The sequence below is a fragment of the Colias croceus genome, chromosome 3, assembly GCF_905220415.1.
Source record: "Colias croceus chromosome 3, ilColCroc2.1".
Taxonomy (NCBI): domain Eukaryota; kingdom Metazoa; phylum Arthropoda; class Insecta; order Lepidoptera; family Pieridae; genus Colias; species Colias croceus.
The window spans coordinates 2,604,992-2,617,880 of NC_059539.1; the positions used below are offsets into that span (position 1 = coordinate 2,604,992).

Genomic DNA, 12,889 nt, shown 5'->3' on the forward strand with positions numbered 1-12,889 from the left:
ATTTTGCTGCGACTGCTCGCGACGCGATTGTCGCCAAAATGAAATGCAGAATATGAAATTGTATGGTACCGCGCGCACTGCGATAATAAAATCGCACACTCGGGCCCGGCTGGCACTTCACATGTGTTTCGTCTGTCCAACAGTAAACATCGTAGTGGTACAGGTAGGTACTGTTTGGTAAACATAAACTCAGTAATCATTTATTTATTTAACACTTTATTGTACAAGAAACAAAATATACATAAAGGTTACAATAATAAAAAAAATAAAAAAGCACAAAGGGCGGCCTTTTGGCGGAATTTTCATTCTATAATAGCCAAAGAATTTTTTGGGATACATCCGAAGTTCATTGTATTTCTGACCCGCGGCATCGCCCGCGCAGTCAAAGAAAAACCCGCATAGTTCCCGTTCCCGTGGGATTTCCGGGATAAAACCGATCCTATGTCCTTTCTCGGGTATCAAAATATCTCTATACCAAATTTACAGACAGACAGAGTTACTTTCGCATTTATAATATTAGTATGGATAAAAGAAACCTTTGACAATTCTATCTGCTGTAAAATAATGAGTCCAATATAGACGAATTTTCTTTTTTTTTTCTTCTTATCCTCCGAAGTAGTAAATAAAGACAAGCAACTTGTACGAAATCCACGATGAAAGTGAGTAAGGATCACTATTAAATTATCGCTGTGCGCGCACCGTACTCTCTGCGATTTTCTACAGCGCGTTTTTGAAATCGTGTCGCAAAAATTAAAATCGTGGTGCGCGCTTAGCCTAAGACGCGCAGCCTCCTCACAATAACAATACGCGAATGAAAATTTGAAATCGAAGTTTCAAGTTTTGACTTTTGAAATTGAATTTGACTGTTGATTGAGTGTTGACATGTTTTAGCAAACGTCATAATAAAATGCAAAGTTTGAATTCATTCATAGGCTACCTATGAAATTACAGGAATAAGAAAAATGGTACATGAAAGCTGTACGTTTAAAAAGTTTACGAAAAATAAATAATTAAGCTAACTTTTCTCTACCTTATGATCACCTTAATATTACGATGAGAATATAATTATTTAAAATCTCGCGAATATCAAAAGCTAACTGAGCTAACTGATTTAAATTTCATAAGACTGTAATAATAATACAGGATGTAATCGTTAGAGCGTTTTCACATTGTCCGGTCCGATATCGGATATCGGAAGCCGATAGCCGATATCCGATATCGGACACAATTTGCCCTTTCACATTATCCGATAATATCGTCCCGATATCATGAGTGTTGCCAGAAACTGGAAAAGTAGATATATGGAGAATTAAAAAAACAGTGGATGCATTTATGTTACAAAAAATAAACTTTATTTTAAATAAAATAAATAGTAATAAATAAACTATGTTTTTCAAACCGGTTTAATCTGCTGACTGCGGAGTTTGGATTTGTACCCTCTGCAGAGTCAGAATCTAGTTTCAATATTCAATTTCATTGTGAGGCTTGTTTTTTTTATATGCTGTTTTTCTTTTTTTAATAATAGGACATGTTGTGTGGTCGTAGTGAATTTTAGAACTTTTTTATATTAAATCATGTACGACTGTTATGTTCTTATACAAATAAAATAAAATAAATTTCAACTCAGTATTAAAGCGACGAAACTGGCAAATATAAATTCAAATTACATTTACAAATGTAGGTGCTGTTATCTACCACAGAACAGTAAATTATCTACCTAGTACCACAGACTAATAAATAATAATAATATAGCCATACGAGCCATGACAACCAAAATAGTAAACAAGCCAAACAAGCTCAAAAGTCGCCGCGCGTTCTTGACAAAATGTAAGGTCGCCGCATTCTAATTCTGAAATTTTAGAGAAAACTAAACAAAATTGCCGTATTGTAAATTTTCTTTTCAATAAAAAGGGTTTGATTTAAAAAAAATCAACTGATAGATCGTAGTTGTACATACAGTAAAAATAACTACAAAAAAGAAACCGACTTCAAAAACAGCTGGAAAAGTAAAATATAAAAAAGATTTGATATTATTAATTACTTAATATTATTTAGATGTGCTATTTATTATACAGGTTTGATATCGGCGCTAAAACAAAGCACTAAATCTGTGACTCAATGACAACAATACAATAAACAGCTTACAGCACAACAGTAGTCCAAGTAGGAGGAGGAGCGAGGCAGAATGAGTAAATAAAGATAAAAGACACTAATATTTCGAAGATACGGTTGAATTTAAGAACGCAATATATTTTTGTTTACTTCAGTTCAGCCAATTGTCGTATATTATAGGACGGTATTAAAATAGCTCCCGTAAAAATAGTATTTTTAATGCCTTTAAATACTTAAATGAATGTTTTCTTAATTTTTTATTAAGAAAACATTCATTTAAGTATTTAAAGGTTTTAAAGTAAATGAAAGGATTTTTTTTTACATTTAGCGCCTAGAAATGACTGAAAATACACAAACTAGTGCTTTTTTTGCTGTTGGTATACTACCTTTTCGAAAATTGAGTTGGTAACACTGAACATTATCGTCCGATAGTTCACGGGAATATCGGTGTTGGCTCCGATAACCGATATCGGACCGGACAATGTGAAAGACAGCTACCTAAATCATACATTTTACTTAGCCTCCGATATCGGATATCGGCTATCGGCGCCCGATATCCGATATCGGACCGGACAATGTGAAAACGCTCTACGATTATTCCGTAACTATTGCAGATATCAAAAAACTTTAAACTGATATCGAAAGATATCTGATTAACCTAATGAGTAAAATGGCCGTAATAAATTTTTAAAAATAGAACGGGAAATATCAAAAAAATTATCTTTAAACCCTCCCATACATATAGTATGAGATATGAATATCTCATGAACATTTAATATGAAATATTTTAGCTTTTTATTGCTTTTTTTTGGTTTTCTGCTTTAGTTAGGTAGGTACTTCGCAAATTTGAAGGGAAGTTCTTAAAGAAACTTTAAATAGAGCTCCTCATAGTATCGCACAATGAGGACGTCATTTTGAAAATCAGCTATGAATACAAAGTGTATGGGAAATCAAATGTGGAAGCGTCTAATGTAGGTAACATTTTTGGATATTTCTCGTTTTATTTTTCAAAATTTATTATGGCCATTTTAATCATTAGGTTAAGTACTTTCGATATCAGTTTAAAGTTTTTTGATATCTGCAATAGTTACGGAATAATCGCTTGTGCACACTTAACGATTACACCCTGTTTATTAGGCTACGCGCAGACAGAGAGCGTTCTGCGTTCCGCGTTCTGCGTTCTGCGTTCTGCGTTCGTCAGTTCTGCGTACTAGCGCACACAGGAGCACGTTCAAGACATTTGCGTTCTATTTCGCGACTCTCCGCACGTGAAACATATCTCTAGAAAGTTCATCTTCCGAAGATGAAGCCTTGCTTTTGTGGAGTCTAGAGGAGTCAAAAAAAGTAGAAAATGTTGGGTACACCCTATCAACACGAAACGAGATGATATGGGTGAATTTAGTATTCTTATCCCTGAGCTGCTTCAGGATGAAGAGAGATTTTATATTTATTTTCGAATGTCAATAAATAGCTTCAATGAGTTACATGACTATGTAAAATCTGTAATAGAAAAACAAGATACCAGTTGGAGAAGACAGACCAGCCATAGCGAGAACGCGATTTCTTTGTAATTCTGTACAGAGAACGCGAGAACGCAAGCGTTCCGAATGACCGCCGCGGTCTAACTGCGTTCTGTGTGCGCCGGCGCTATAGATCCTTCACATTACAGAGAACGCGGAACGCAGAACGCAGAACGCGGAACGCAGAACGCTCTCTGTCTGCAAGTACCCTTAAACAGGCATTTGATTTTTAAGGAATTTAAACCGATAAGGTCGAAGACGTTCCTTCCTTCAAGTTTTTGATCCTTGTTTTGATCTAAAGGTAAATGTCATTGTCAATGCCATGCGTTTATAAATTTATTTAATCATATTCGGCTGTCTTGCGGCTGTCACTTCCATGTGTTAAGTTTGTGTTGTCGTGATATTTATAAAATATTAAAATTTACTACAAATAAACATTATAATACGTTAATCAGTAGCGGTTAAAAATTATTTCGAATGTATAATTAATATTTACCGTAATTTAAATACAAATGCAAAGCTGTGTATAACCTAAAAAGTCTTAACAAATAGATAGCTCTGCTTTCTGAGCAGTAAATACACCATGGCTGCTACTTCCCTGAGTGAACAGTTGCAGAAATTAGCTGCACCTCAAACTTCCATCTACAAAGATAATAAGAAGCGAGTATCACTTCTATTTGATCCGAAAGAAGCAGCACTTAAGGATCGCGATACTTTCTATGAAATCGGTATCAGCGGTCTTAAAGAATTAATAGCGCTATACGAAGGATTCTGTGTTTATGAAGACTCATTATTCAGTCTCTCATCCAAGGATTTTGAAAGAGCGGTACAAACAAAAGAAGTAAATAGAAATTTGGACCAGACAATAGAGAAATTTCTTCTTCAACTATCGCCGTATTTCCTCCTCCAATCATCGCACAAAGCGTTGGAATGGCTAGTTAATAGATACTACATCCATGAATACAACCAGGATGCAATAATGGCTTTAATTCTTCCGTACCATGATACAAAGATCTTTGTGCGGTTTGTACAAATACTCCACATTAAGTCGACTCAATGGAAGTGGCTGGAGCCAGTACAAACACATGGTGTTGCATTATCTAAGCTTACTCTCTATCAACAGTGTGTTTCAAATACTTCAACATTGCAATTTATAGCCAAGAGCACAGTAAAATATGTGACACAGTTTGGTGATAGAGCGACACACCTGAATACAGTTTTTGCGTTTTTCTGCTCATCTACAATTGGCACGATGAATAATGTTCATAATGTTTCAGAAGCAATTCTTAGTGCTTTACTTCCAACTTTGATGGAGGCTTTAGAATCGCAAGTCGCAGATTTCAGATCATGTGCATACGTCATATTCGGCTTCCTTATGACTAAAGGAAAGTTAAAAAATAAAACAATACATGAAATTATTGATAAACTGTTAGCGTCGGAATTTGAAATTAACTCTGATGTTGTGCTACTTATAAATTTAATTTACGCAAATCAGAAGCATATGCATAAAATGTCCGAATTTGTTTTGAACAATATCTCTTCAGACACTATGCATATTATTTGTAAATATTTGAAGGTATTTAGTGCGAAGAAAATTAATTGTCAGCCTTTTATACTTGCTTTACTGTCTGGCGTTTTACCTCTTTTAAAAGATGGCACGGAAGAGTTTATGAAGTTTACACCTTTACTGAATATTTTGATGGATGAAGTAGACTTAAAAGATATGGGCCCTGAAAAAGCTATTGAGTAAGTTTTTTTTTTTATTACTAGCTTTTCGACCGCGGCTTCGTCCGCGTTTTCAAAGAAAAACCCGCACAGTTCCCCTTCCCATGGGATTTCCTGGATAAATCCTAGCCTATGTTTTAATACAAGTTACTCTCTATATGTGCGCTATTAATTGCAATATTAATTTCATTGTAATTGGTTCAGTAGTATTTGCATGAAAGAGTAACAAACATACACACACATACACATACATCCATCCTCATAAACTTCCACACTTATAATATAAGATTAACATAATCTTAATGCTGTTTCTCTTACTTTATTTTCTTTTTGGTTTTATGTGCATACATAATAGAGGTGTGCTTAAGCAATATAAGGTGTCGCGACTGTAAAACAAAGGATGGGTGTTCCAATCAGAATCAGACCCTGTGATAGAATTCTTGTCTGTTTTGAACTATTAATGAATTTATTTAAGTTTTTTTAATAAATTTTTAATATACATAAATATAATAAATTACTTGATCAAATAACATATTGATTTAGGATAAAATAATACTTAGGATTCAAATAATAACATCCTTTTGTATTATCCATAAACATGGTAAATTACATGATTTAATAACATAGAGTACCTTACATAGAGGACCTTATTTAATTAGGATTCAATAAAATATAAATTAAGCATGTTATTACATGCTTGTTTCATTCCAGTTCTAACAATTAATTTTGTCTTGTTGCAGATGTGTTCTGAATGCAGCTTGCTCATTGCAAAAACCTGAAAAACCATCAGCTGATGATGGAAGTGACATTGAAATTATTGAAGACGACAATGATGTATCTCAAAAACTTATTAATTGGTACTCAAATTTCCTCAAACAATTTGAAACTAAATACCCGAATGCTTTTGACACAGTTGTGAAAAAGGAAATGAGGTCAGATAATAAAATTTCAGCAGAGCGGAAAGCAAGCCTTGCCAAAGTATTGGGTTTTAATCCAGCACTTGCTCATCAGTTCGGAGGGGCGTATCTTTTCGAAAACCTTAATCACGTCAACCCAGAAATACGTATAGAAGCAGTCAACTATATAACAAAAGAATTATATTCGCTTAAAATCAAGAACAAGGATTTCGTTAAAGATTCCATTATAAACCGGCTAAATGATGACGATCCCAATGTAGTGATGGCGGTTTTGTCAATAGAGAATAAACATTTTAATGAGATTCTCAGTGACACAGATATAACTGACGCCTTTTGTAATATAGTGTCGAAAACTTCTAAAAAATGGAAGCCTGTCATAAAGGCGGCGATTATGAAGTTCTGTGTACTAGATAACCTACCAGTGAACCATGATACTGTAATGGCAATAATTTCACACCTCTTCCCATGCAGTCCTGAAAGTAGTTTAAACACTTGGGAAATATTAACATCATCATGGGGCAAAAAGTTCGGCTTGAAGGAGAAAATTTCATGCAAAGAATCATTTTCTGACAATTCTCAAGTTCTTAGGCAAATTATCTTCAAAGCCCTATTTGTAGACCATGTAATTAATTTTGATGATATAATTGACATAACTCGGCTTAAAAAAGATAACACACTAGAGTTATGTTTTTATTTGCTTTTGAAGACATGTTCCATAGAAACGGCGAAAGCAGAAGATATTTTAGATATCCTTGACTTGCTTCTTGATTCTGTTCAAACACGCACAATTATTTCAAGTGAAATAGGGACTACCTTCACTAATGAAACAATTTTGGAGTTTATTAAATGTGCAAAGCATGATAAGATATTGTTTGAGGTATTGGCATACATTTTCGTTAGAATTACTGATACATTAGATGTAAGTGACATTTCCAAGCCGTGGTGCAATGTTTGCGAAAATCCTAAAAATATCTTAACAAGAAGGTTATTTGAACTTTATATTACTGGTTGCGGAATACCTGGATACAGTGAAGAGTACACAAAATTGCTCCAAAAACTATTTCAACAGTTATTCAAGAGCCCCAAAGAAAAATTCGAATATATTGCTAATATTGCATTTGGCCATATTCTGTATGCAGCTGACGCTAAAGACTTAATAAGTCCAGCTCTTCAACTAAGATGTCTAAAGCTTCTCAATAACTTTATAACTGTTCAGAAAAATGAAACTTGGCTGTATGACTCTGATGTTCTTATATTAGTTATTATTTTTGGGCTAAATCATCCTATTTCTTACATACGGGAAGCTATTTTTCAATTAATTGATCTGGTAATAGGAAAAGCTAAAGGCAATTTCATATATGTGGAGTTACTTAAAGAATTAGCAAACCGCAAAGAGCAGATGTTATTAGATCATGAACAAATATCCCAAGTGTTAAGGAAAATTCTAACTCAGCAATCCACTGGGAGTAAAACATTCAAAAAGAATTGCTTGTTAAAATTAACAGGAATCTTAATTAATGATACACCAGCATATGTGAAATCAGCATTGGTAAAATTGTTTTCTGATATTAATGCTAACGTTTATTCCCACATTGTGCCTTGCCTAAAAAGTTTGATAGCAACTCTGAAGAAAAATAAATCAAATGAGAAGTTCTCATTCAATATTTATGAGTCCAATTTATTTAACAATGTCATTATTCAACTGAATGAACAAACAGTGTCGGCAATTTCTAAAGATGAAGTATGGCAGGTCATTGAAGAATGTTTAAAGGAGTATAAGGAATGTATATTGGAAGAATCTATGACATTTACGAGTCCATGTGTACTCGTATTTAAACAATTAAATGAAGATGTATTTGCTAAAGTCCCTGAAAATAGATGTTCTGATTTAATTAATCTAATAACTCTAGCTGGTGCGATTAGTAATAATCCCACGATCGCAAGTACAGCATCCAAAACTATAAAGAAAATGCAAATTAAACTGGCTGATTTCAAACCGATTCTTGACAAAATGCTCAATGTTACTGATCCTGCTGACAATTCAAACAAGAAAAAGAAGTCAACTGTATCTATGCTATCACATCAGATAGTAGAAACTGAAGAGTGGCGTCTTGGTGTCACTCTACTTGAATACGTTCAGAACAAAAAGAAAATGAGTTTGGACAATAACTTTGTCTTCATACTTTTCCAGTTGCTTAAAAAATGTTTAAGATTTGAAGAACAGTCATATGTAGAATACACCAAGCAATTAATTCTGTCATCTATTTGGTACTATTTAAAGAAGTATGTTATCAATGAAGATGAGGACCAGCTCAAAGCTGTTAAGTCAATGTTTGATGTAGAATTAGTCGTCCAATGCATTCGTGGAACTCAAAATCCACAAACTCATCATCATGCGCTAATTGTACTATCTCATGCAGCTTATATATTACCAGAACAAGTACTTCATCATACTATGGAGATATTTACTTTTATTGGATCCTCAGTTTTGCGGCACGATGACGCGTACAGCTTCCAAATTATAACAAAGATTATTGAGACTTTAGTACCCATTCTTGTGAAGATGGATAAAAGTATTGAAGATTATGGTGAAGACGAACTGCGTCAGTTACAAAAACGAGTTGTCCCTGTTCTTCGAATCTTTGCAGATGTGGTACTGCATGTTCCTGAACATAGAAGGTTACCTCTTTATAAGAAGTTGATTGAAACATTAGGGAAAGACCACTTTTTATGGGTTTTCATTGCTATCCTGTTCGAAACTCACATCAGTCATTTCAACGACGAGAAGAAGAAAGATAAACAGCCCGCACGAACACTGGCCGATAAAGAGTCTCCTATTAACAGAATTGATTTCGCACAAAGTATTTTAATGGAATTCACTCCAGAAACTTCTTTGGATAATTTCATAAAAATGATTAAATATCTGAAATCATTGCCAGAGCAAAAGGATGAAGAGGCAATGGACACATATATTGATCCTTCCGCTATATTCAGTATAAAATGTCATTCGGCGATTCAATTGAGGCATTTCAAATACGTCATTGTTACTTTCCTTAATACTTGCTTAGCTTCCCCAGTTTTTGTGGAACGATGCCATCAAATCACTGATTCAAGTATGGAGAATCACTACAAAGAACTGATTATAAATGTACTTACTTTCATTCAAAGTATAACGAAGATTAAAGATGAGAAGACAGCAAAATATTGGCGTGTGATGTTACACCATAGTTACGATTTATTAGATCATGCCAATAATTTACTATCGGCGCCAATGTTCCTATCAGTAATAAGAGGATTGCTCAAACACACTCTTCAAACTGTACAGAGAAAGGCAATGGAACTTCTAAACACCAAAATTCAATGTAGCCCGGAAATGTTTGATAATGTAGATAAAGAACTGCTATTCTCATTACTTCCGACCTTACTGAGTATTGTCCAAACTATTGAAAATACATCTAACAATACAAATGAAAACGAAAACCAAGATTTGGAACTGAATCAGCAAACAGCATTATTGTCTTTGAAACTGCTCACTCGGTTGCTGGCTACTCAAAATCCTGAACCATTTAAACCAGTTTTGGAAGTAGTTACAGATTATACTTGCAACACAAGCATACCTCCAAATGTAATGGCTTCTGTTGTTCTTTGCTTAGCAGAGCTATGTGGCAATCTAAAAGTTCACGCTCTAAGCTCACTCCGAAGATTCATGCCAGCTTTAATCAAAGTCCTAAAACGGCAGAGAGAAGCTGAAACTCCAGAGTTGGTACTTTTAAGCACAGTAACTGCTATATCTAAAATCGTTGAAAGTTTGCCTCTGTTCTTAAGTCCATATCTCCAAAAAATCATTTACGAATATGCAATTTTGTGTGCTAAGTGGCAAAGTCAAGATCAAGAGTGTAATAAAGTATCGGCGATTGTTTCGAAGCTGGTAACTATCAAGAAAAAGTTGGCTAATTCGATTCCTCCCAGAGTTTTAATACCAGTAGCTAACGAGACGCATCAACTGATATTGAGCAAGCAGAAATATGATGTTGTTGGGCCAGTTATGTCTGTTTTAGCTGATAGCTTTACGAATATAACCACTGCAGACTTTACGACTTTACAACAAGATTTGACGGCATTTTTCATAAGTGCGCTGCAGTTGAGATGTGATGCAGGTGAACAAAATGTGGATGCTAATACAATTGACAAGGCAGAAGATGAAGTCGTCAATGCCCTGGTTTCTCTAGTACTTAAACTTTCGGAGACTAGCTTCAGACCATTCTATTTCAAAATATATGACTGGGCCATTCGGACTAATATTGAGGGACACAAGGATCGAGCTATTACTTTCTATAGGTTTGTATATTTTATTGTCAAACTTTTACTCCGAAAAGAAAATCAATGTAAAAGAATTTAGATAACTACTTAGTTGTTGTAATAATAGTCATCATCATCAGCCCATATACGTTCCCACTGCTGGGACACGGGCCTCCTATGAGGGTACAGGCCATAATCCACCACGCTGGCCAAGTGCGGGTTGGCGGATGACACATGTCGTCGAACTTTTTTTTTTTTTTTTAATTCTTCGACATGTCGGTTTCCTCACGATGTTTTCCTTCACCGTTCGAGCAGTGGTGATGTTACAACATGCGCAGATAAATTGAAAAATCAATTTATTTCCTGCGCGCTCGCCTGGTCTCGAACCACGGACTTATCGATTCGAAGTCCGAGGTCTCACCACTGAGCCACCACTGCTGTAATAATAGTACTAATCGGAAATAACTTTTAAGTTAAATATTTCACATGTAAAAGGATTATTTATGCTCTATGTTACTTAACAAATAATATTGTTTTTTCAGGGTGAGCAGTGCTATAGCAGATAAACTCAAGGGACTATTCGTTCTATTCGCGGGACATTTTATAAAGAACGCCGCAGATTTACTAGACGCGTGTAATAACAGTAAATCCGAACAATTATACTTCGATTCAGAGGAAAAATGTATTACACTCATCAAGTACATAATAGAAACGTTACACATAGTGTTCTTGTATGACAGTCAAAACTTCCTAGACAAGAATAGATTCGAAACACTGATGCAGCCAATAGTCGATCAATTGGAGAATACTTTGGGTGGTATTTCAAGTCTTAAAGAGAGAGCAACAGAGGTGATAATCCCGTGTGTATCGCAGTTCGCAGTCGCTACAGGAGATGATTCGTTGTGGAAGCTGCTCAATTATCAGGTGTTGTTGAAGACTAGGCATAATGATGCGGAGTTGAGGTGAGTGTAAATTACATTTTTAATTCTATTAAAGTTTTTTTTAACAAAACATTATTTGAACAAAACATTATGTAAGCCCTAAGACATAAGTTTTATTGTTATTTCGTAGTATGTTAAAAAAAATTTTCAAACTTTTACCGTATTACAGTCATAAATCATAATATAATTGCGATATTAAGTAGTATTTTACCAACTTTCCTATAAATATGAATTAATGGAAAATATCTTCGACTGGCATTTATGTAGAAACCATAATATTATTTCGAATCATATAGAAAAATAGAATCCCAATAATTATCCTTTCCACGGCTCTTTTCACGAATCACGGTTTAAGTCCAAAGAGAAATCCATCTTGTATAGTTTAGTATTTTCTAAATCCTCGTATTATTTATATGCTTTTTATATGTATTCCAGATTAACAGCATTAGATTGTTTTGTTGCCATGGCGTCACAGCTTGGTAGCAACTGGCTCCCTCTACTGGCAGAAAGCGTTCCGTTCCTCGCAGAACTGTTGGAAGATGGTGACCAAAGGATAGAAACGGCCACGAAAAATGCTATACGTACTCTGGAACAAATTTTGGGAGAACCTCTGGAGAAATACTTTTAAACTGTTTGATTAATAAATGTATGAACTATCAGTATTGTTTTTTTGAAAGCCCTATTTTATTAAAACATTTTCTGTAGCAACATACAATTTTTATAATAATGTCAAAACTTGGTATGCATAAAATAATTTAGAAATAACACTACATAATGTTTGACTTAAGTATTTATTACACTTTTGTATGCTTTTCTTATACAAATTACTTAAAACTAAAACTAATAGCTAGACTAGCACAGAGGGTAGCCTTATCACTAAAGAGTGACCTCTTCCAGATTAGTACGTTTATATTTTGAATTTGTGTTTTCGTCTGATGGTAGTTTATAGAAAATATTTTGTTAAATCCGCATAATATCCAGAAAACTCAAAAGTACACCAAGGAAATAAATAAGTAACTTTATCGTCATTAAAAATACAGCGCGAAATATAACCTACCTATGTTCGCAAACTTATAACAGATCTCTGAAAGTACAATAATAAGTTTTAACGAGTAAAGTTTAGAATTAACCCCGTGTCTCACAATTACAAGATAAATTGATCTAGAATCTAATTATTATCGAGTTATTAGTACTTTAATAGCTTTATAATTGAGTTTAGTGTTCTAATATAATTGAGCATGTGTGCTTCAAATCGTAGTGAATAATATATTAGACTTTAAATTTACTTTCGTGTAAAGTTTGATCAAGTATTCTGTGAGAGAGTAAAATTATTATCAGCGTTATACGTTCTTACTTGATAAATTTGTGCTTGGAA

At 34.3% G+C, this 12,889-nt stretch overlaps 1 protein-coding gene across 1 annotated transcript; it reads left to right on the plus strand.

Moving 5' to 3' along the window:
• Positions 1 to 3,997: 3,997 nt before the first annotated feature.
• Positions 3,998 to 12,173, plus strand: LOC123706056 (HEAT repeat-containing protein 1). The gene is made up of 4 exons (XM_045655183.1): positions 3,998 to 5,378; positions 6,098 to 10,612; positions 11,116 to 11,535; positions 11,950 to 12,173. Exons 1-4 carry the CDS (start codon positions 4,216 to 4,218, stop codon positions 12,140 to 12,142), a joined length of 6,291 nt encoding a protein of 2,096 aa, XP_045511139.1. The 5' UTR covers positions 3,998 to 4,215; the 3' UTR covers positions 12,143 to 12,173.
• Positions 12,174 to 12,889: the final 716 nt, after the last annotated feature.